This window comes from Impatiens glandulifera, chromosome 1, assembly GCF_907164915.1.
Source record: "Impatiens glandulifera chromosome 1, dImpGla2.1, whole genome shotgun sequence".
Classification (NCBI taxonomy): Eukaryota; Viridiplantae; Streptophyta; class Magnoliopsida; order Ericales; family Balsaminaceae; genus Impatiens; species Impatiens glandulifera.
Window position 1 is genome coordinate 53,698,192 of NC_061862.1, and position 24,977 is coordinate 53,723,168.

At 30.0% G+C, this 24,977-nt stretch overlaps 1 protein-coding gene across 2 annotated transcripts; it reads left to right on the forward strand.

Moving 5' to 3' along the window:
- The first annotated feature begins 14,392 nt into the window (after positions 1-14,392).
- Positions 14,393-24,134, forward strand: LOC124937773 (protein ROOT HAIR DEFECTIVE 3 homolog 1-like). Of its 2 annotated transcripts, none has more exons than XM_047478095.1 (23): positions 14,393-14,575; positions 15,146-15,298; positions 15,664-15,730; positions 15,811-15,913; positions 16,924-16,994; positions 17,132-17,195; positions 17,308-17,373; positions 17,501-17,548; positions 17,686-17,748; positions 17,846-17,902; positions 18,462-18,620; positions 18,699-18,767; positions 18,880-18,971; positions 19,368-19,446; positions 19,940-20,105; positions 20,732-20,856; positions 21,427-21,689; positions 21,787-21,883; positions 21,971-22,132; positions 22,783-22,887; positions 23,010-23,104; positions 23,202-23,298; positions 23,566-24,134. In XM_047478095.1, the coding sequence occupies exons 1-23, from the start codon at positions 14,572-14,574 to the stop codon at positions 23,815-23,817; spliced, it is 2,457 nt and encodes an 818-aa protein (XP_047334051.1). In that variant the 5' UTR covers positions 14,393-14,571; the 3' UTR covers positions 23,818-24,134. The 2 variants fall into 2 exon arrangements, with proteins under 2 accessions (XP_047334051.1, XP_047334056.1); XM_047478100.1 differs by having other exon boundaries at positions 15,149-15,298.
- The last annotated feature ends 843 nt before the right edge of the window (positions 24,135-24,977 follow it).

The following is a 24,977-nucleotide window of genomic DNA, read 5'->3' on the forward strand; positions in this document are numbered from 1 at the left end:
TTTTGAAGTAGATATTGATGTTAATGTAGAAGAAACTACGAAGCCTGGTTCGGAAGGGAATGATGATACCCCCAACATCTTTGATCCTAAAAATTGGGATAATCTTGCTCCTAAATTGAGGGATTTATTGGTGACAAAAGGTCCTCTAGGAGATGTATTGACAGGAAAAGGTCTGAAAAATGGATCAAATAACAAGTGTTTCACATCTGAATTTTATACTATGCACTTATCAAATGGGCAGAAGCATCATCGAGATTGGCTTGTGTATTGTAAGGATCTTGACAGTATTTTTCTTCTGCTGTAAAGTCTTCAAGACCAAACGACAACTTTCTAAGTTAGCACATGATGGAATAAGGGATTGGGGGCACATTTCTCACAGTTTGATGCAACATGAACGAAGTTCAGACCATATAACTTTATACTTGATTTGGGTTGAGTTACGTGAACGAATAGAAACTAATCAAGTAATAGATAAAGTTTTGCAGGATCAAATTAAATTAGAGACTGAACATTGGCGAAAGGTACTACAAAGATTGTTTATAGTCGTGAAATATTTAGCTAAACAAAGCTTGGCGTTTCGTGGAACTAATGAGAAGATTTATGATGAAAGAAATGTAAATTTTTTGGCTTTAGTTGAAATGGTTGCTGAATGGGATTCGACCTTGAAGGAGCATTTTCGAAGAAAACAAAATCATGAAATTCAGTTTCATTATCTCAGTCACAAAATTCAAAACGAATTGATACTCTTGATAGCTTCTAAAATCAAAGGTACAATCCTGAAAAGAATAAAAGAAGTCAAGTATTTTTCAATAATACTCGATTGTACTCTTGACATAAGTAAGAAAGAACAAATGACATTGATAATAAGGTGTGTTGATGTCTCCACGGTTCCAATAAAGGTATAAGAATATTTTTTGCAATTTTTGGTTGTGAATGATACAACATGTCAAGGGTTGTTTGAAGAATTAAAGAATGTGTTACACCATATTGGTCTTGATATTGATGATGTCAGAGGGCAAGGCTACGATAATGGATCAAACATGAAGGGGAAACATAAAAGTGTACAAATAAAACTACTAGACATTAATCCTAGAGCATTTTATACACCTTGTGCTGCACATTCTCTCAATTTGACATAATCTGATGTTGCAAACTCTTGTCAAAAAGCAAAAAGTTTTTTGGAGTTGTTCAACATATTTACACCTTATTTGTAGACTCTATTAAAAGGTGGGATATTTTGAGAGAAAATGTATCAGAAAAAGGTTACACTTTGAAATTATTATCGACAACACGGTGGGAAAGTAGAGTTGTTAGTGTGAAGGCAATAATTACTCAAGCTCCTGAAATAAGAGAAGCTTTACATCAGCTTGCCGAGAAAATAACAGATTCTGGTATTAAAAGTGAAGCCAAGTGTCTAGCAGATTATGAACTTGGAAAATTTGAGTTTATTATAGGGATGGTTATCTGGTATAATATCTTGGCTAAAGTGAATATTGTCAGTAAACAATTGCAGTCTGAAAATATGCGGATTGATGCAACAATGGGTAGTGTGAAGGCACTTATTGCATTCTTTAGAGAGTACAGAGAAAAGGTTTGAGCAATATGAGCAATATGAGGAAACATTTGGTTTCTTATTTACGATAGAGAAACTAAAGTCCTTGGATTGTGTTAACCTAAAAAGAAGCTGCAACAACCTTGAGAAGAAGCTGGAGAATGGCCACACTTCTGACATTAACGGTGAGGATTTATTAAATAAATTGGGACTATTACAAAAACATTTACTAAATGAGCTTGATTCAACCAGTGCAATCCTAAATTTCTTAAAAAGAGCTAATTGTTATCCTACTAGTTGTCTTGCATATAGAATTATGTTAACAGTTCCAATGACAGTAGCATCAGCTGAAAGAAGCTTTTCAAAGCTACAAATATTGAAATCTTACTTGCGTTGGACCATGTCACAAGAAAGACTAAATGCTTTGGCTTTGATTTCTATTGAACATGAGTTCTTGGAAAAGCTTGACTATGAATTGGTAAAATTATAGTAGAATTGTATTGCATGTCGTGTCTTTGTAATAGATTTCAGACTTTTGGTCATTCCTTTTGAAGACAATGTAATAAGAGCATTTGTTATTTACGTAAATTCAATAAGCTTTACCATAAAATTTGTCTTGATTTTTTATCTTTTTGTTGTTATGATCTTAATTGTTGGTATGCGTAGATATTTATTTATGATATTATGTTTGTAATTTTGGTGTTTTCTTTATTTGGAGTACTTAGGGCCGCATTTGATATCTCGCACAAGGCCTTCAAATATATTGGGTCGGCACTGTGTCTGGATTGCCAGGTCGAGAGATGTGGCTAATTTTGATATATACGTGAGAGTATTATCAGGTCGAGAACTGTGGCTAATTTGGATATATATGTGAGAGTAAATGAATATTTGGGTCGGATTATGGGTAGACCCGCCCATAAACTTAAAATGGTTAAAAATAAAATTAAAAATGCTATAGGTATGGTTCATACTTGCAACCTAACAAAACAAGTACAACCCTTTAACCAACTAGGCTAATAACACTTTAATTATATTTTAAATTCAACACCAAATTTGATGAACGCGGTGATTCATCAATAGTTTTTAATCGGCTATAATCTCTTTTGACTTTGCGCTATAGATTTCACTATTATTAGTGAGCAATAATGGAAGAATTTCGTCATATTTATAGAGATAGGGGACATAATTCATATGGATATAGTAAGTCTTGTCTGGGCTACTTTAATGGTAGTCTTTATATATTTCCTTTCACTCGTAGTATGGGGAAGAAGTGGACTTTAGAGGTTAAACTAATTGAGTTGAGAAATTAAACTGTATCAATTGTTTTAGAGATCGTTCTGCAATGTGAGAGTAAATGGATACTTGAGTCGGATTGTGGGTTGACCCGCCCATAAACTTAAAACGGTTAAAAATAAAATTAAAAATTCTATCACATTTTTACCGTAATATTTTTTTACGATTTTTTATATTATTACTCGTGCAAATGTACAGAATACATACTAGTTATTTAAATAACTCAAAATTGAATCAGCACTATAAAATAGACATAAAGTGAATGTACATTGCATTAGGGCTGCAAATGAGTCAAGCTACTCGTGAGCCACTCGCGAGCCGCTCGATCAAAGCTTGGTTTGAGCTTGACTTTTACCGAGCTCGATTCGAGTTCGAGGCGGCTCGTTTAATATTCGAGTCGAGCTCGAGCTCATATAATACTTGCTCGATGGCTTGTCGAGCTTTTTCGAGCCTCATAGTATATAATATATTTATTTATTTATTTAATATTAAAACTCAAAATTCAAATAATATATTTTTTCCCTCTCTTTCTCTTCAAAGCCCATATGAAGGCCCACAATCCATAAAGTAAAACCCTAATTCCTATAACATATCTAAGAGACTCTTCATCTAACCTAATCTTCTTCATCTAATCTAATATACGTGCCTCTTCTTCGATTCTTTCATCCTTCCTTCATTTTCTCTTTCATCCTCACCATTTTTTTCACTCACTCTTCACCGTTTCTTTCACTTTTCATTTTTTCTTTTTCATTCTACATCATTTCTTTAGCTCTTAATCTCTTCTTCTTTAGTCTTCACAATTTTTTCACTCTTCATCTATTCATTTTATTCTTTTTCCGTCTTCACATCGATCTCATTCAGAAGAGCTTACAGGTAATTAAAATATTTTCACTTTTGTGGTTGTCTAATAGCTTTAAGATCTTTAATTTGAATTTATTTTCACACTTCATATTATGCTCAAAATTGTAGGAAATACATACATATTTCGTCAAACTTTGTAACACAAATCTCTTAATATTGTAAGTGTCAGGGATTTAGTCTCAACTACTAAAACACTATTTTTCAATTTAAAAGAAGAAGGATTTGATCATCTTCTAGAATATGTACAAATGGTTTGCACACAACATTAAATTGAAATTAAAATCTAAATGTTTCATATAAAAATGCAACAAGACGTTCATGTCTACAAAAATATCCGTTGACAATTCATCAATACTATATATCATTTCAATATATTCAGTGATAGAATTTTAACAAAAAGAATTGAATTTCAAATTTAGTGATGAAACATTAGAACTCCTTATACTTAGTTATGTTTTAAACCCCTAAAGATAATTTTAAATCATTTAAAGTTGGAGATATTTAAAAATTGGCTGAAAAGTATTATTCATAAGATTTTAGTGAACAAGAAATGTATTATTTGAAATCTCAACTCCACCACTATAAAATTATTGTTTCTCATAATTAGAATTTTCAAAATATGTCTTTCATCATTAAATTATGTCGTAGATTAGTTGAAACAAACAAATCATCAAATTATAATTTGATTGTTAGATTAATTCGACTTGTTTTTGACTTTGCCAGTTCTTACCGTCATTACAGAAATGTCATTTTCAACTATGAAGCATGTGAAAACTATTCAACAGAATAAGATGGAAAAGAAGAGTTTTTAACAAATACTATGATAATTTATATTGAGCGAAAGTTTGTTAAAAACATTGATTCAGATTCTATAATAGATGAATTTTATTTTATAAAAAATAGAAGGTTGCAACTTAAATAATGTGTAAGAGTTTGTTAAATTTTTATAAAATTTCTCTCGATTCTTCATCACTTTTAAATTTTTTAAATTTATTTTATTTTAATAGGAGTATTCGTGAATCGGTTCAATTAATATGCTTAATACTTTTTCTTTAAGGCATTCTAAGTCAGGTTCTTAAATTCAAAACTGATCTTTAATATAATTTTTTTTTAGCATAATTATAACCTCATTAAAAGTTAACAAAATTAAACTTGAAATTAAAATTTTGGTTGTAACATGATTATTTGTTAGACATCTTATTCAGGGTTCAAAACTAACTAAATCCTTTAAACATTTCAATCCATATAATACAGAGATAACAAGTAGTTATTTAATTTTATAAAAAAAAAAAAAGTTACAACAGAATTTTTTTTCTTAAATCTCACGTTCTATAATTTTCTTTTTTATTAGAATTTAAATGATTTTAACTACTAAAAATGACATTTTCTTCACTAATCAGAACCAAATATTGTTAAAATATCATCTCAAATTTACTACTATGGTAAAAAAATCAGTCGTCAAAATTATTAACATTTGCATTGTCGTGAACATGTACATTTATTTTAGAATTGTCCAAGTGAAATTCGGAAAAAATGTAAAAGCAAAGTTCAATAATATTTTTTAAAATTATTAATTATATTTTAAAATTTTCTCATTTTTATGTAATTTATATAAACTCATTCTTCAATAAGATTTTCACTTAAATTTGATTATTAGTTTCTTATGATTAATTTGTAAAAAAAAATAAAACTGAAATGAAACCAGACATTAATAAGAAAAAAAGATAGGCCTTGTTCGGTATAGGTTTTTAAAAAAAACATACAAAATTAAACATCACTTCACTCCTCTTTTATCAATCACATTACTCAAATCATTAACCAAAATACTAAAATACCACTAATTTTAAATTATTATTTTTTATTATATATGTATATATATCCTTAAATTTTTTAACAAAAATAATCACTGCTCCTCAAAATCATCACCCATCATTTAATTTATTTTCTTTCTTGATATTTTAAAAAATCCACAACCGAACAACCTCGTACGTTCAGAAATATTGTCCAAATATAGATATCAATTTTATATAACCTAACTTTTTTTCTTACAATTACGTTGAGAAAACTGAACTTATTCGAGCAACGCCCACTTCTAACCTTTGGTGTATTTTTTTTTCTGGAAAAAAATGGGATAACAAATTAAGTATGTAGCTCGCAAACACAATCATTTAGTCAGGCGTAGAACTTGTCGTCTGACGGGTTCGAACCCAGTAACTTAGGGTTAGTATATCCCAGAAACCCAAGACTCTAACCTTTAATATTGGTCATTACTCTAAATTAAGGTTCTTATATTATGCTCAAGTCAATTGATCCAATAAAAATTAACTTACATTGTGGACTAAATCTTGTCTATCAAAGTCATCTTACTTTACTCAAGCTAAGAATCTCAAAAATCTGTCATTGAGCCAAATAATATATATATATATATATATATATATATATATATATATATATATATATATTCAATATACTCCACTAATGTCCCTATATTCTGAACCTGAACGAGGAGTGAAGAATAATGTGTGGGACTGATTTTCAGCCTCAAGTCATATATAGGTAATATCTAATGTTATTTTCTTTTTAGTATGTGGCTAAACCATATATATCCCATAATGCACATACAAGAAGTGAAATTAACTGAAAATAAGTATAAAATATATTAAATTACAAACAGGGAGGCTGGATATACAAATGATCAGGATATCAAACTAGGAGGAATATTGTGATGATGTATTCATATTGCATGTCATTCACCAAAGGTTTTAAAAGGCGCATCACTTTTTATCGAGACTTCTCGCATCGTTAATGAGCAAGAGATCGATAGAAGAGGAGATAAGAACTCTCAAGAGGGATGAAGGTTCTTAACATGCAAATTGAGTGGGTGAATCACTGCATGCACTGGGAAAGAAAACTACCTTCAACAAGAACATTGATTTCGAGTTTTTGTATAGAATCAATGAACATAGAGAAATTAATAGTGTTATTTGTTTTTTTAATCTATGCAATATGATATAGTCGTTTAAACAGAAGGACAAAAATAATACAAAAACACGAGTGTTAAAATTGTCACCAAACACACCTGAAACTCAACGAGAAAAACATAAACAAAAAATGATCAACAACGAACAATCATAACATAAAATTTAACGTTAACGAGTTTGGAGTTTCTAAAAAAAAATCAACGAGTTCACTGACTGCTTTCACCGGTTTTCCAAAAGAGATTTCTCATACCGTCATAATAATAGCGTTGTGGGGTAAACATATCAATCGACCGCGCACAATCAATTTAAGTCCTACATTTTTTTTCGAGTCAAATAGTCCACCAGAAAATAATCGGAATAGGGACTCATCGACTAAATCTAACTGAGTTCGTGATTTCTATCCAAACATTCAACAACCGACGATTGACTAAGTAATCACTCACTCGACGTCAATCATGTCCCCGTTGGCAACAACTAGGCTCTGTCACTCTTTTGTCAATCATGTTTTTTTTTTTACTAACACATACCAACCAATGTATAAACATGATTTGTTTTTTCTCATGGAATGGGAAGATTCTTGCTTTTCAAAAACCATAACCATATATTTTGTCCTAAACTATATTGTTTTAAAAGGTTGAAATATTTGTACCAATATTCTTAGGTTATAATTCCATATCAATTTAAAGTTAAGAGGTTTAATTTGTATTTCAAACAAAAGTTCAAAAAATTTGTTTAATCATTCAAGAAATTTACAACTAAACCACTTTAGTCTATAAAAAGAAAGATGAATTGAAAAAAAAAGGTGAAAGACAAAAAGCCCACGTCAGAATGGTCTTTGAGCTGTGTTTTTTTTTTTTTTTTTGGACTGATCTAAGGATTCTCAATCTCATCCATAACCAGTTAACAACAACCTCTCTCTACATGTATATAGTTAAATTATATGTGTTCATCATTTTGTATATATATATACATGCTAGCTAGCTAGGTTTCTCAAACATAAAGAAGAATATCGGCTGCTTCATCAATTTAAGGATCTTAAATGTGAAGACTTCAACCATGATCTTGAGGATATGAGTTTTTATAGTTTCCATATTTACCATTATTTTATTCATCAAAGTTCTTGATTGGTTCGAATGTTTGTCCTGTACCCAGATATTGTTATCACTTAATCATCATCAACAACAACAACAAAATAGTAAATAAAAAGTTAAATCTGGAAGAGATTGAGAACTGTCTAACCTAACCTCCTCATGAGCTGATCATCAAACAAGTGTTTCTTTTTCAACTAATAATCAACAGTTGCACCACTCATAGTATTAGATCAAACTCAACAACCTCCATTTAAGAAGACGAAGAAAAGGAACTTGTCAGGTGAGTCAGGATTTGGACTAATTTTTTATCAAAAAATCTATCCGGGCTAGTTTGATAATAATATCATGTAAACAAACAAAATAAACCAAATTTACTCTCACTAGTTTTTTAGTGACGGGAAATCACCAATAACGACGGTATACAAAATATTTTGAGCTACCCGAGCTACATCCCGGGCAGCCTTGTACTTGGATCCACCCTGCCAGGCAACCCAGGTGAATATAAATGATCCCCACTTTCCTTAATTTCAAGAAGAAGAATTAATCCAAAATTTACTTTTAATTTATTCACATCCATGTTGATAAACTTTCTATATATGATGTTTTATTGGTGTTGTTTGAATTTTTTACTTCATTTATGGGTACTCATCCAAAGTTATTTGACTTTAATTATCTCTTTTTCACATCGATGATCTATTAATTTTTAATTAAATTGTTCAATTTCAAATAATCAAAATAATTTTAGATCAAAAACCTTTGACTGAATATGGATGAATGTTTTTTTTTTCAAATTTTTTGTACCTTTATTATCAGATCCGGATGCTGAAGTGCCCCAAGACACTAGTAACAACAAATAGATTTGTATGCGAGAGAGAATTTACAACTCCACAGAAGAGGTCAAAATTTGCCATGGAAATTGAAGCAAAAAGCTGCGGAGTAAAGAGGTTGTGAAAAAGGTTTACGTGTGCTCGATCAATAGAGACATGGGTTCATAATCATCCTTCTAGAGCATTGGGAGATCTGACTGGGATTAAAAAGCATTCTAGCAGAAAGCATGGTGATCATAAGAACTGGAAATGTGATAATTAAGTGTACGTTCAAAGCTTATGCAATTCAATCTGATTGGAAAGCTCACTCTAATATTTGTTTTCTTGATCCGATAAATTAGTGAACGCAATATTTATTTAGTTAATAATTACAATCTCATTATGAAAATATTAATTTATAAAACAAACGGGTCATAAATGTAGTACAGTGATAATAGTCGGTTTAAGAGATCAAATTGTCACGGGTTTGATTCCATTTGAAAACGAGGTTATGCTTTTGGAGTGTCATTTTAGTTCTCTTTAATTCCAAAAAAAAAAATATGTTCAAATAAAAAAAATAATCATTTCAAATTATCAAATAAATTATAAAACAAATGGATTCTTAGAATATATATCGGTTCCTTGAAATTAATCGGGACTTGCATCGTGTCGGGTACCCACCGATTCGTTCAAAAACGATAATTTCGGATCGCTTGTCATGCCTAAATGTGTGCTAGTTTGATTTATCTTATTTGTCTTCAATAGTTAAACTTTTTGGAGGAATAAGCTGAGCCAAACCAACCAATTTAGCAAACAAGCTTAAGAAATATCTTAATAAGCAGACTATATAAATGATAAAATACTTAGTTTAAAAATAATTATTGCTATTGGATCTATACAAATCTAACATTAAGACATTATAATATTGAAAAAGTAAATGAGAGTTCTTATTAAGATGATTCATTTGTCTATTAATTTATGGTTTAACAGGAGAGACAATTTAATATGAAACTCAGATAGCATTCTATGACAGCAAGATCCATTATTGGCCCATCATCTTCTTTTTCAAATCTCAACAACATCATCATTGAGTACCGGTTTAGGGTTTAAGGTAATTAAATGAGGTATTCCCAATGAAATGTTCTTGTTTTAAGAAACCCTAGAACAGGCCGGGTTTTCCACACAATGCAACAAGTATCCACTCAACCCTTTTACTTTATTTTTTTTTCATGCATGAACACTCAAAGTTTGTCAAATTTGGTTGTTTTTAGTAAATATTTAGTTTTTATATAAACTGAACCAAATGTGTTATATTTATCTTTTGAAAATTTTATATCATTTAAGTATTGTTATTATTTTTTTTAATTTATGTTGTCTCGCACACACAAAAATTAAAGTGTTACCCTATGAATAAAACGTTATGCGTTATGCGTTGGTAAGATATGTATCATGTGGGACATTATTACAACTTGTTCGTTAAGATAAGTCCATCTGATTTTTGTGGGAATAAGTTTTTAGAGTCACCAAGATCTCGTTCTTTTGGATGGAGCGCTATTTACGGTAAAATTTTCACAGATGATATTAATGAAAAAATATTGTATTATGGTAAGTTGCTGTCGTATGTGTCACGAGAATGTGAAACTGGTAACTCATTTACTTTTATATTGTCGAGAGATGACTAATATTTAGAGTATTTTGTGGAGTATTACTAAAATTCATTAGGTAATATCCAAATTTTTGGTGGTTACTGAGAAATTTGGATTGAGTCGGTTGATATGGTATGGTAGGCTTACATATTTGGGTTATCGTTCAAATTATTTTTTAATGCATTATCTGATTGAAGAAAAATTGACGAATCTCCAATGTTATCATTCATAATTTTTTATTATAACGCTTTCTAATATTTATTTTAGAAAGTCGATGGAGTCGGTCGATAATTAATCATTTTTCACAAGTACGTATGAGATTGATAATCATTAGCAAAGTTATTGTATTATATTCTTTATTTTTATTTTTTCGAATTATAAATATAAATTGACAATTTTAAAAATAAAAAATTCTTTAAAAGAGTAATGATACATGATTGAGATTTTTTTTTTTTTTAGAGAATGATATTTCATTCAATAAGTGAAATAAAAATTTTAAAAATATTTTATATTAAATTTTTAATTCACTCGATAAATGATATATACTCCCTCTGTGTGAAAGTAAAACAAAACACATATTTTTACCTATAAAAATTAAAATGCACAAATTAAATTTTTTCTCTTAAATTTTCTCTCCTAAAATATATAAAGATTTCCTCTTAATTTTACAAAATTTCACCTACTTATAATAGTTATTTTACGACAATAAATTCATATTCACCCCTCCAAAAAATGTTCCAGCCAAACTACAGTAATAAAATCATAAATTCAGTTGCTCAAATCTTTTTAAACAGTATTTCTTAAAATAATTTCTTTACAAAAATTTGAGAAATTGAAACAATTAAAATTATCAAAAACACATCAATAATGTTCTCAACAATTAAAATTATAAAAAAACACATCAATGATGTTCTCTATTGTATAATTAAGTTAAAGCAAATATAAGATTATTTTCATGTCTACCCAAAATCTATATATTTTTTCTCATTATAATCATATCCTCTTTCACTTCTCACAAAATCTTCAACTTCCTTCTCTAAATTTATTAAAATCATACATTTCTCTCTCAGACTCATTATTTAATTTATTTTATTTTATAATAATAAAATATATATAATTAAAATTAATAATAATTAAATATTTTAAATAAAATTTAAATATTAAAATAAAATACATTATATAAATATTAATATTAAAATAATATATTATTTTATCTTTACTAAATTTTATAAATATAATATATAATTTAAATTAATTTTTTTTAAATAAATAATTAAAATAAATATTATAAACTAAAATAAAATATTTTAAATAAAAATTAAAATTAAATATATTATATAAAAAATAAATTAAATGTTAACGAAGTTCAGTATAGAAGTCATGGAAGCTTATTAAAAATTAAGTTATGACTCGATTAAAAATTAGATTAAATTCACATTTTAATGTTTCACCCGTATTTATAAATGGTGACATAATTTAATAATTTAATAATTTTATTAAGTATTTTTTTATTTTAATTATATATATTTTATATTTATAAAATGAAGTAATTAATAAATTTTGAGAGAATATATAATTATTGAATTATCTAATATGAGATGGGACTAGATTAGAGATTGGACCCCAAATATAAGCTGAATTCAAACCGGCCACAGTTCACCAACGATGGGCGGCGCCACGTGGGCCCATAGAGAGGAGGGAAGTCGGTCCTTTATGCATTGGGTCCCACGGTTTTTTGCGCCTTCTCACAAACTAGCCGATCTAAAAAAAAAATTAAAAAAGTGAAACAAAAATTATAATCTCTTTTAATGAAAATAAAATGTAAAAGAAAAGTAAGATTGTTTGAGTAAGCTTTAAAATGACTCAATCTTACATGTCATTTAAATTCTCAATTAAAATATTTATATATATAATCAATTTAATTATATTTCATTTTTAAAACTAACATTATAATCAGTAAATTATATTATATTGACAAAAATATTTTCTTTATAATTTAATTAATTATTTGATAAAAAAAAATTATATGAAATATTTCATTAATTCAAAGAGCCATATCAAAGCCAAACAAATAAAAAAATTAGAGTTAAAAACAAAAATATTTTAATATTAATATATATATATTTTAAAATCATCTTAAATAAATATATATTATAATTAAAAACAACTATTCTTGTAATTTTTTTTTTATTCTCACTAAAAGTATTTAAAAACATTGTGATTAAAAACTATTATAATTATATGATCATGTTAACCATCTCTTTAAATTAAAATAAATCCTTGATTTGCTAAATTTAATCTCAATATTTTAAAGTAATTTTATGTGGATATGAATTTAATTATACAGAAGTAATTTATTTAAATAAATATTTCAAAATTTTATTCACCATTTTCATATATGGACCCCATATATTTAATTGAGATTGAAACAAGAGTGGTTACATATATGGACCCCATCTTATGTATATTTGCATGTATTAACTTTCCACCACATGTTGATATAAAAAATATTCCATATGCTTTTGTACCAGATCATTTGCAATAATTTTAAATATCTTAATTTTATTTTTATTATTACATTTTAATTTATTTCTGATACTTAAAACTCATTTTATATTTAATATTATCTAATAAATCATGTTTAATAAAAAATATATTTATAAAGTTACTTATATTCATCAACAATTAATCATAGATGTTTAGAGTCATTTTTATTAAATAACTTTTTTTTTTATCATGTTTCAAACATTCTATATATTAGATACAATATTTAGTACTTTATTTAATTTAGTCAAAGTTTTGTAAGTAATTTAATAAACATGTTTTCTTCATTAATATCGTTATATATGTTAATAAAAATGTAGTAAAACAAAATAATTAATTAAAAGTTAATAAATCGTGAAGGAGATTAAAAATCAATAAACCTATTTTGTGTCAAATGAGTTGATTAAATAAAGGCTTGTTTGATGGAGTTTAAATTCAATTTTCATCATTAATGATTTGTTTTTAAATAAAATAATCAATCAAAATATTGAATTATTTATACTTTATTCTTTATAATCTTTTAAAATGTTAATATAAAAATATTTTAACCATTCAAGAAAACCACATATAAAACAAGCCCAATTCATATATAAAATGATCTATTATTAATTTTCTATAATAAATATTAAATCTAGATGAAGCTTTAAATTGTTATTTAAAATATTAAAATAAGCTTCTTGTATTTACACTACTTCGATCCCTTAAAAAACATAAATACAATATTATATGAATAATTACTATAATCTACTATCTCAAACAAGATTATAAAGTATATTTAAAAAACAATTAACCTAAATAATTTATTTTTTAATAAAATGAACTTATATGATTGAATATGTATAATACTGAGGAAAAAAAATCTTTAAATAATAATTCACAAAACAATACAAGTTTCTAGTAAATATAAAACTAATTAATAAGAGTTCAAGAATAAGTTTCTTTTAGATACTATTTTTATATTAAAATATTAACACTTATTAAAATAAAATTTATAAAAATAATATTATATGATATAATATCTTAATTATTACTTAAAAAACATTTTAAAAAATAACTCAAGTTTAATTAGGGCTGCAAATGAGAACTACTAGATCAAGATTTGAGTTTGACTTTGACAAAGTTCCCATCGTTTAATATTTGAGTCGAGCTCAAACTCATATAATAATTGTTCGATGATTTGCCGAGTTTTTTCGAGCATGATAATAAATAATATATTATTTATTTATTTTAATATTAAAATCTAAAATTTAAAATAAATATTTTTTCTTTACAAATATTTGAAAATTTAATTTTAGTTTAAATTTTTCGAGTTGAACTTATAGATAAACTCAAGCTCAAATTTATAAACTCGTTTGAGCTCAAGTTTAAGTCGAGCTAGTAAACCTTTTTATATATGGTTGAATGCATAATACTTAATAATATTTATTAAAAAATAATGGAACTTAATATTATAAACAATCACCTTTTAAAACCAATATAATTGGATCATTATTGATAAAATAATCTTATAAGAAACAAATTTTAATTAGAATTGTAAGCATTTTTAATTAAAAAAATTATGAGAAAAAGAGTTTATAAAGTAATTTCTGGCTCTAAGCAACGCAAAAATTCAATCTTGGCATCGTCTTGATAGTCAGTGCCACTTTTTTGACGAGCAGAAGAGAGAAGAGGGGAAGGAAGAGAGAGAGAGAAGGATCATTTGCATCCGAGATTTACTACTGATATCTCTCTCGTTCCTGAACTGATCTTTGTCTTTGGACATCATTTTGCTTCATTGATCGAGAAGAATCTAAGGCAATGGGTATGAATTTCAACTTTGATTCATCTTTCTGTTCTTTGACCACTCGAAATTTTATGGACTTTTGGTCGCTTTATGCATGTTATTGGATCGAAGGCGAAGAAATCAATATTTACCATCAGTGATGGTTGGTATTGAATCCTAGTTTTTTAGGGATTTTAATTTGGTAGAGAGTTAGAGCTGTTATACTTATGATTGCGTTTTATTATAGCAGTTCAGGACTTCAGGAACTTAGTATTATTAATATCTTCGTTCTGGGTCAAGCAATCGATCGTGTTTGATTAAAAATCTCAAAAAGGGATCAATTGGGATTTATGATTGTTCAAGGTTTTAACTTGATTTTGATCTGGATAGGGTTTTGTGGGCATCGTAATTTCAGAAATCTATGTGTTTTTGCTTGCATGACGATCAATTACTAAAGAGAGAAGCAAAACAAAGTATTTGTGGGTCAGTAGGTTTAGATTAGATTGGGCAGGGAAATCCAGATCGTTAATAACAAATTTCTCGTGTATGTTTTAGGTGTAAATCACCATTGGTTTTCATTTTTATGATTGTAATTGTATTGCATTCTAGCAGATAAAAACAGCGAATGCAGTTCCACCCAAGTCATAGATGGGGATGGCACATTTAATGCTGCTGGAGTAGATAATTTCATGAAGGAAGTGAAATTGGCAGAATATGGTCTTTCATATGCTGTAGTTTCTATAATGGGCCCGCAAAGTAGTGGTATGTAAATATTCCAACATGTTTTTTTCTCCACCAAGATGCCGCTATTTTTACATATTTTATATGATGTGGCCTGTCATACCCAATTCTCTGGAGACCGGTTAGTATCAACTATCAAGGCATTGAGACAAGATCCTTAAATTGTCTACACCATGTCACATACAGAAAAGTTTATTCCGAGCAATGAGTTTTTCAGGTGTAAGACAATGCATTATCAGTCTTATAGTCATGTGCTTTGAATATCAATGAATAGATGTGCTAGGTTCTGAATTCCTAGCATATCATTTGTAGCTCTGTTTCCTGGGTATTATTAGCCATTGCATTATGATTGCACTCCTAAATAGAATTTTTTATGATTCCACTAGGAAAGAGCACTCTCCTAAATAATTTATTTGGAACAAACTTCAGGGAGATGGATGCTTTTAAGGGAAGGCAAGTAGTTCCATCTGCATTCATTTTTGTTGAAAATATTTTAGATAGCCATAAAGCTAAGTTGGTCTTGTTTATTTCAGGTCACAGACGACCAAAGGTATTTGGATGGCAAATTGTGCCGGTATTGAACCTTGCACAATTGTAATGGATTTGGAGGGTACAGATGGAAGGGAACGAGGAGAGGTAAACTTCCAATAACTTTCTCATTAACAACATTATATCTTTCCTTTCTTTTTTTGTCTTTCATTTTGGAGCTAGGAATTAAGTTCCATCATGGGTGATTTTGTCTGTTTTACATGTCTGTGTTCAACCATTTGAAGTTTTCTACTACATTATGGTATTTAATTTGTTTTAAGCCCCTCATTATCTTCTCCTTTACAGTTGATTTACTTAAAATGGATGTTGGATCCCCTTCTTTATTTAATTCTGGAGTTTGGCAATATGTGTGCTATTTTCAAAATTCTGGTCATTGGTTTTGTCCATAAGTCCTAAAATATTCCATTATTCAGGTTGTCAGCTTGAAAGAATTCACATATACATCTGATAAAGTGATACTTTTAGGTGTTGTTACTTCTCGCATATTGTAAGAGAAGCACATAGAGAATTGACTTAGATATACTTCTTTTAAACTTTTTTTTTACCTTTATTTTTCTGGAAAAATATAATATTTGGAGTATGAGAGTATATGTATCGGTGCTACTGCACAAAAATTGTGAAGGATGTGAGAAATTAAGGCTTCTACTGAAACATAGTGATTCACTAGTGCTAGTGAAAAGCATCCTATTTTCTCTTCCCATGGCATAGAATCCCTATAATGAGCTACTCCAGATTTACTTCAAAAGATAAATTATGAAATTGTTACAGTCTGTACATATAGATAATAAAGAGCTGTGTTGTTACTTGAGAGGAAGGGGAATAAAATCCCAAGATTTATGAGTTTATTTTACAAGAGTACCATTTGGAAACACTTTTTATTTCTGTTTTTATTATTCAGATATAAATACAGAAACAAAATTTATGAATGTGTGTGTCTCACTAAGTTTAGTTTCCAGATTTCTTTTGCAGAATAAAAAATAAAATGTGTTTATGGGATTTCTTTGACACTTTGGGACTGAAGTTGAAAAATTATTGTGCTTGTGACATCTCTTCCCTTTTTTCCTATTGTTTCTTATTACTTTGTACCTACTTTCCAGGATGATACCGCATTTGAAAAGCAAAGTGCCCTCTTTGCCCTTGCTGTTTCAGATATAGTGCTGATTAATATGTAAGTTTTTCTTATACAAAGATGGTCATATTATGTATTCACTTAAGGCATGATGCTAGAATCCTACATTCCATGTGCTAAATCCGTAAAAGTAATGTATGATCTTCTGATCAACCTCTTTAAATTATGCTATTTAGGTGGTGTCATGATATTGGGCGGGAGCAGGCTGCAAATAAGCCTCTTTTAAAAACTGTATTTCAGGTATCTTAATAGGTGGCACTTCTTGTTTTGTCATTGTGTTATGTGAAAACTATCTCAAATCAGCGCAATTGTAGTTGTAATGGCTTTAACATTACAATGACTTTATTGGTAGGTCATGATGCGACTATTTAGTCCACGAAAGACAACCTTATTGTTTGTTATACGTGACAAAACCAGGGTATAATCTTATCCTTTCATTGCTGCTCTTAGATATGATTGTTTTTCTTGGTAATCTTGTTCAGATAACTTCTCTGAGTAACATATAAGACATTTTGTAATGCTTATTTTCATTTCTTTGAGTATAGACACCATTAGAGAACTTGGAACCTGTTCTGAGAGAAGATATTCAAAAGGTAATTACATTTCTTTGACCTTATTTAATCCTGTTTGTTGTATCATTCCTGTCAGAGTTCACCTATTTTTTTTCGTTATTACTTTTATTGGGAGGGGCTGTGTTAATTAATTTCTTTCTCATTTAATTTTGTTACAGATATGGGACAATGTTCCTAAACCACAAGCTCACAAAGAAACTCCATTAAGTGAATTTTTCAATGTAAGAAAATGGTTATATACGTCAATATAATTGTGTTATGTCATACGCTTAATTATAGGATGGTAAAACAATGTTGTATATTCTGTTAAACGTCCAGGTTGAAGTTGTGGCTCTTTCAAGTTATGAAGAGAAGGAAGAACAATTTAGGGAGCAGGTATCTTTTTCCTTACCAAATTGATATCGATCTACTGCAATTTTATTTGTTGTAGTTTGAAATATAAGTATTGAAGATTTGAAAGTGATTATTTGCAGGATACTTGTTTTCTTCTTTAATATCCATGTTGGGGTTAATCTAGTGACACACTTGAGTGTGTGGAACATTTAATGTTTCTCGTAAAGTTGTTCTAAAGTCTATTAATTAGAGAGGGAATGTTCCAGACACTTATCATAATTGGCTTCTGTGCCAAGAGTGGGGTATTAGTAGTAATCAGGTCATGAAAAATGGTTTAGGCATGAGTTGTTAGAATGTGCTTGTTTTCTTTTCTTTGAATGTTTGTCATGTAATGCTTTGAATATTTTCTTTTTTTTCTTTGAATTGTGAAGTTGTCTGTCCTTGGCTTCCTTTTAACTCTTGTTCTTTTTTAATGAAATGGCAATATGTTATTTTCTTAACAAAAAAAAAGTTGTTCTGAAGTCCAACATTTATATCAAGTAGAGTTTGTTTTTCAGTGATGTTTTGAAAGCATCTGAGTTGAAATTTCTTGTCTTGAAAGGTGGCTAATTTGAGGCAGCGATTTTTTCATTCAATAGCTCCTGGTGGACTCGCTGGAGATAGAAGGGGTGTAGTTCCTGCATCAGGGTTTTCATTTAGTGCACAGCAGATCTGGAAGGTTATTAAGGAGAACAAAGATCTTGACCTTCCTGCACACAAGGTTTAACTTGAAACTTTTGTGACAATCCTATTAAAATATCTCTTGAACTATTCCTTCTTATATGGGCACTTGTTGTAGGTCATGGTGGCTACTGTACGTTGTGAAGAAATTGCCAATGAAAAGCTTGCTTCTTTTGTCACAAATGAGGTATCTTTATTCTTACTTTTATGCGTACACGCTAAATTCTAGTTTGCAATTTCATTCTGTGCAATATTGTTACTCAATTCTGAGATGACAACTTAATCCGATGTGATCACAGGTGTGGTGTGAGCTAGATGAAGCTGTACAATCTGGCCCTGTTCCTGGTTTTGGGAAGAAGCTTAGTTCAATTCTAGACACTTGTCTCTCAGAGTAAGAATATCTTTTATGTTTCCCGTGCAGTAACTGCTTAATAGCTATTATATTACTTATTCATCATCACCTTTCCTAAAATAATTCTGTGTTTGACATATCAAGAGTGAGGTAAAATCTTTCTTTAATATACACATAGAATGTTGTTGTGAAGTACTATTTGATTATTATATTTAAACACGGACTCTACATAGTTTTAGGTTGTTAATCTGCTCGGGGATGCATTTATTGTTATTTTCTATTATCTTTGACTAGAGTAACATGTTATGGTTTATGCCTTTTTCTCTTCATGCAGCGAGTTTGTTGTCACGACGTTTTTACAATTTAGTAAGAAACATGTATGTTTTCTCGATTGATTTGAATGTTAGTTTTTACCCATCTTATATTGTCTTCCAGGTATGATGCAGAGGCTACATTTTTTGATGATGGTGTCAGATCCTCTAAGCGGAAGCAGTTGGAAGAGAAATTGCTGCAAGTAAGGAAATTTGATGATGTTATTTGATGATTGGATTATTTTATGCTGCTTGTTTCTGACAATAAGTGAAGTCATTGTTCCTAAGAAAGTGATTTAAACCCGTTGTGTTCTTGCACGTTATGATTGTGCTAAATCATTGACTCCTATTCTTTATTATTGATGTTTCTAATTGCTAATAATGGCATTGTATGCAGATACCTTTTAAAGGATCTCCTAGTCGACTAAGAAACTTGCATGATGCCTTATGTTCAATATGTGGTTATAAAATGGTGCACTTGCTTGCATTAGATGCATATGAATTGCAATGTTGCTTACCTCCTTGCACTATTGAAACTTTCTCGATAGAAAATCCTACTTAGCACCTTGCAAATTAACATAAAGAATAAATGTCACATTTTCTGATATTGCATGTATCTTTCAAGTTTGCAGTGCTTGTTCATCTACTTACAGTTTGATACTAAATTTACTTATGTTTTGTCATTTTATCTGTTAGCTTGTGCAACCAGCATATCAGTCTATGTTGGGGCACATACGGTCCCAGGCCCTGGAAAAATTTAAAGAAACGTTTGATAAAGCTTTAGCCGGTGGAGAAGGATTTTCTGTGGCTGCTCGTAATTGTACCAAATTATATATGACCCAGTTTGATGAAAGATGTACAGGTAAAAGCACCTTGTTATAGATTGATTAATTAGATTATCAAGCAAGATCAAGACTAAAGGCTAGTTAGGGTTTATCCTAAAGGAACTACACTACCATATCTATCTGTAATAATCCAAACATGACTTCTCAGCAATATTCTGTTGCATATACTTAAAATTAAAATCATGTTAATCAGGTTTCCTACTCCAGTCTATTTTTTTGTTTGGTTTCATACAGCCCTGTGATCTATCTTCTCCAATTTGTTTATTGATATCATTATTAATTTTTAATATGGTCTATATACAGTTTATCTTCCACTCCTGTTGCTACCAAAAGAGGCAATAATACTTGTTAAGTTAATTTTTTTTGGAATTTGACATCTAGTTTTTGGGGTTTTCATGCCCATGAGACATTCAACTGACACATATGTAGTGTTGATACATGAAGGTAGTGTTTACTTTTAATATCCACAAGCTCTTAATACATGAATGTAGTGTTTACTTTTAATGTTATTTTCTAGTGTTTATTTGGTTAGAATTGTGCATTTATTATGAATTTCCCTTCCATTTAATGCTGAGAACGTGGTGTACAATGAGAATCAGTAGTTTACATCTTTCTCAACGAGTAGACTTTTCTGATCTTTCAGATGCCACCATCATGCAAGCTGATTGGGACTCATCCAGAACGAGGGATAAGCTTAAACGTGAAATTGATTCACATGTCACTGCTGTATGGACTTCCAAGCTGTCTGAGCTTACTAACCTATACGAGGTAATGTTTCTTTAGCTCTTAGTATTTTTCAGTTTGATGTATCAGTTGACAAATAGGAAGATGATTTACTTGGTGAAAACATGTACCTGCATATGAATTGTGGTTTAAGTTTGGTCACTCAGTGAAATGGGGAAGATACTCTTGCATGAAGTGTATATGCTAGTGTGGATGACACAGATTTTCCCTTGGTGTTTACCAGAAATTCTGATGTTTCACGTGTATGGGTTATAAAATTGGCTGGAATTGCAATTAGGGCCTCAAACGGAACGGTATTTTGATCAATGATCTCAAACAAAAGCGAACAATATGAGTCTCCAACATGAATGATAATTGTTGTAAAGGTTTTTTAAAAGAATTTTAAGGTTTTTTATAAAAAAGTTGTTAAAGTTTATAGATGTATTTATAAATATTTTTTAATTGAGGGACTAATTCCTCTTTCCTTTCCTCTCTCTCTATTCTCAATCATAATTTCCTTAGTACATATTTGCTTAGTTGGTGATGAGTGAATTCATTTGTCTATCTCCTTATTAGTCCACAGTAAACTAACAAACTGATGAATTCTCTTTGCAGACGAAGTTGAACGAGTCACTGTCTGGACCTGTTGAAGCTCTTCTGGATGGAGCTAATGATGAAACCTGGTCGTCAATAAGGAAGCTTCTTCGTCGTGAAACTGAATTAGCTGTCTCTAGTTTTGAATTAGCAATTTCTGGTTTTGACATGGATGAAGAGACTAGGAGTAAAATGCTACTGAGCCTGAAAGACTATGCAAGAAGTGTGGTTGAATCAAAGTCAAAAGAAGAATCGGGAAGAGTTCTTATTCGTATGAAGGATAGGTGCCGACCCTGAGAAGTTACTTTTTGTAGTCTTTGGCATTAGCTCGAACTAATATGTTTGGATGCTAAGAATTGTCTCAATATGTCATGCTTCTAGGTTTTCCACAATATTTAGCCATGATTCTGACTCAATGCCACGGGTCTGGACGGGCAAGGAGGACATTAGGGCAATTACTAAAACTGCTCGCTCTTCAGTATGATGCTAAACTTTTCCTTCACCGTGTTATGATGTTTTTTCTTTACATTCTGAACAATATTGCATTTATGAACTGTTGTACCAGTCTCTGAAGATGCTCTCTGTAATGGCTGCAATTCGATTGGAAGATGAACCTGATAAAATTGAGAGTACATTGTCTCTTGCTCTGGTTGAACCCAGAACTGCTGGTACTACGAACAGAAGCTTGTCATTGGATGATTCCCTGGCATCGAGCACTTGGGAAGAGGTGAGTGACCATATATAGCTGGTTTACTGTTTATTAAAGCATCAAACTAAGATAACCATGGAAGAGGTGATAATTCATGCCTTACCCAAAAGAGCTTAGCTATGAAACTTTGTATATCTATATATTCAAAGAGCCTATTTAAAACTGATCTTTTGTCACAATCACGATCCATTGGAAAAGTCCGCAAAGTTATAATTGAAAGCTTAGCTGTGATTTTTGTCTTCATTTGGTAAAATGATTATTTTATGGAACTATAGTGTGATTTTTGTCTTCATTTGGTGTACAAGCTATTTTCTGACTTCATTTAGGAATTTAAATTATAACGTACCTTTGCTTTAATTTCCTTATTCTATGTAAAATGGACACGCATTGTTTTCATAAAAACTATCATTAATCTCTCAAAGAAAACTATTTCTAGGATCCAGATTATTTTTGACAAACATAACAAGTGTAGATTTTTCTGGAGTGATCGCAAGTAGGCTTAAAATCTCTGGATAATTATCCTGAACTAAATTACATGGATCAGTGTGGCTTCAATAGTATTTGCATCTTCACAAGGTCCAAAATTTTGAAATGATGCCTTGAGTTGAATCATATAATACCAGAAGTGCTAATATACTCCTACGGTTTTCTAATTTGTCACATTCAAGGTTCCAGCATCGAGAACATTAATCACACCTGTTCAATGCAAATCAATATGGAGGCAATTCAAGACAGAGACAGAGTACACTGTCACTCAAGCTATTGCTGCTCAAGTATGAACTGCTTGCTCTCTAACATTAATATCTGATCTTTTGTATTTGATTCACTTTCTTTCTAATTAATTGGAGAAAGTGATTTCAGGAAACTAAATTACACTTGATTCATAATATTTCAGGAAGCCAGCAAGCGGAGTAATAATTGGTTGCCACCACCATGGGCTATTGTTGCCTTAGTTGTCTTGGGTTTCAATGAATTTATGACACTTCTTCGGTATGTTTTCTTCCATGTCTTGTCGGGAAACTAAAATTCTGTGATTCCATTATAATTGATTTTTTTATTTATATATTTTTGCATTTGCACACTGCAGGAATCCTTTATACTTGGGAGTAATTTTTGTTGCATTTCTTCTAGTAAAAGCACTATGGGTGCAGCTTGACATTGCTGGTGAATTCCGCAATGGTGCTGTAAGTATCACAAACGTTGAATTGGTTTTGAACTTAATCCTGGGCTTATCCTATATCAAGAGCTTGTCTGATGTAGTTTTTTTTAAGAAAAAGAAAGAAAAACTCGTATGAATGGATTATTTGGGTTAATTGACTAAAACATTCTTTGCATTAAATAGTTTAAAATGATAAACAATAAATTAACAGTATTTTAGTTTAGCTGATGATTTGAATGATTCAAACAAGGCCTAAGTATGCTTCTAACCGGGACTTTTTTCTTGTTTTCAGCTTCCAGGACTTCTTTCTTTGTCCACAAAGTTCCTTCCCACAGTTATGAACCTTCTTAAAAAACTGGCGGAAGAGGGTCAGATGCCTGCTTCTGGCGCTGACCCACGTAGGAATTCTCCATTGGCAGCAAAAAGTTTCCAAAACAGTGTGAACAATGGTGGTGATCTCTCGTCAACCGGATCTTCCACTATCACTTCATCAGAAAATGGAACTGAATACTCAAGCCCCGTTAGGCATGACAAAACAATGTAAGAAATCTGTTATTCAAAATCATGCATTTGGTTCACGGTTTCGTACTGCAAATCAGCAAATTGAGCCGTAAAGTACTTACTTTATGATGGAAAGGCACTGAGTTTTGTGGTGAGTGCTCTTATACATGGGAAATGCCCCTTATATAGCCCCCTTCTTATTTTCGTATTTTTTTTTATTCTCTTTGACATAGTAACCTGTTGTATGATTGTATCCTGGTTTGCCTTTTGCATTTGCTTGTATTTCAACATGAAATTTTCTCTGAGAACCCCCTGTTTGTGCTCTTGCATATGGAAATGCTGTCCTTGCAGATTTTCTTACCCTCCTTTTTGTGTGGATATCTAGGGTTCATTTTGGATGGCACTTATTTCATAGTTTTGGTGGTTATAGAATTGGACAAGTATTCATATTTTCATCTTAGTATATTTGAAACATCTTTCTATCTTGGATATGTTATTCTTACACCATAATTGTTAATGGGTTAAAATATAGATAAGGAGTGATAGGGGTTGAGAATTTGGGGGAGGGAATGACTTGACATCATCTTATTAGTTGAGAAAAGGAAAAAGATAAATTATTTATTTTTTTCAGAATCAATCCGATTGTATCATGTGATTTGCTCTCTTATTCTTAATATAGATTTAACCATGATCTTTAAGGAGATTTTAAATTTTTTCTATTGAGTGAATTGATCAAATTTTTCTAAAATAAAAAAAGGTACTATCAAACAAAGTTCAAATATGTTTATTTGGAAAAAAGATCTCAATTCAAGCATTTAAAATTCAAAACTGGACAGAAATGTTTAAGAAAAATTTAATTACACTAATTTAAAATTTGGAGAGTTTAAGCTTTTAAATATATTCAACATAATACATGTATAATACAAAAGTTTTCAAGAAAAGACTTGTTTACACAATTGTTTTTCAACATCTAATACTAAATATCAATAATTTAAAATGGATATTGAGACAGAATATTAAAGCACGATGACTTAAATGTAAATTACAATTTATTAGTCAAAAGTTGGATGAAGATATCCACTTACCAATTTTTATATGGTGTGACAACAAATTTACCAAAACATTTAACAAATCACATTACTTTATATTATTCCACTAATATTCATCAAATTAAGCACATTAGATTTTAGATTGAACAATTAT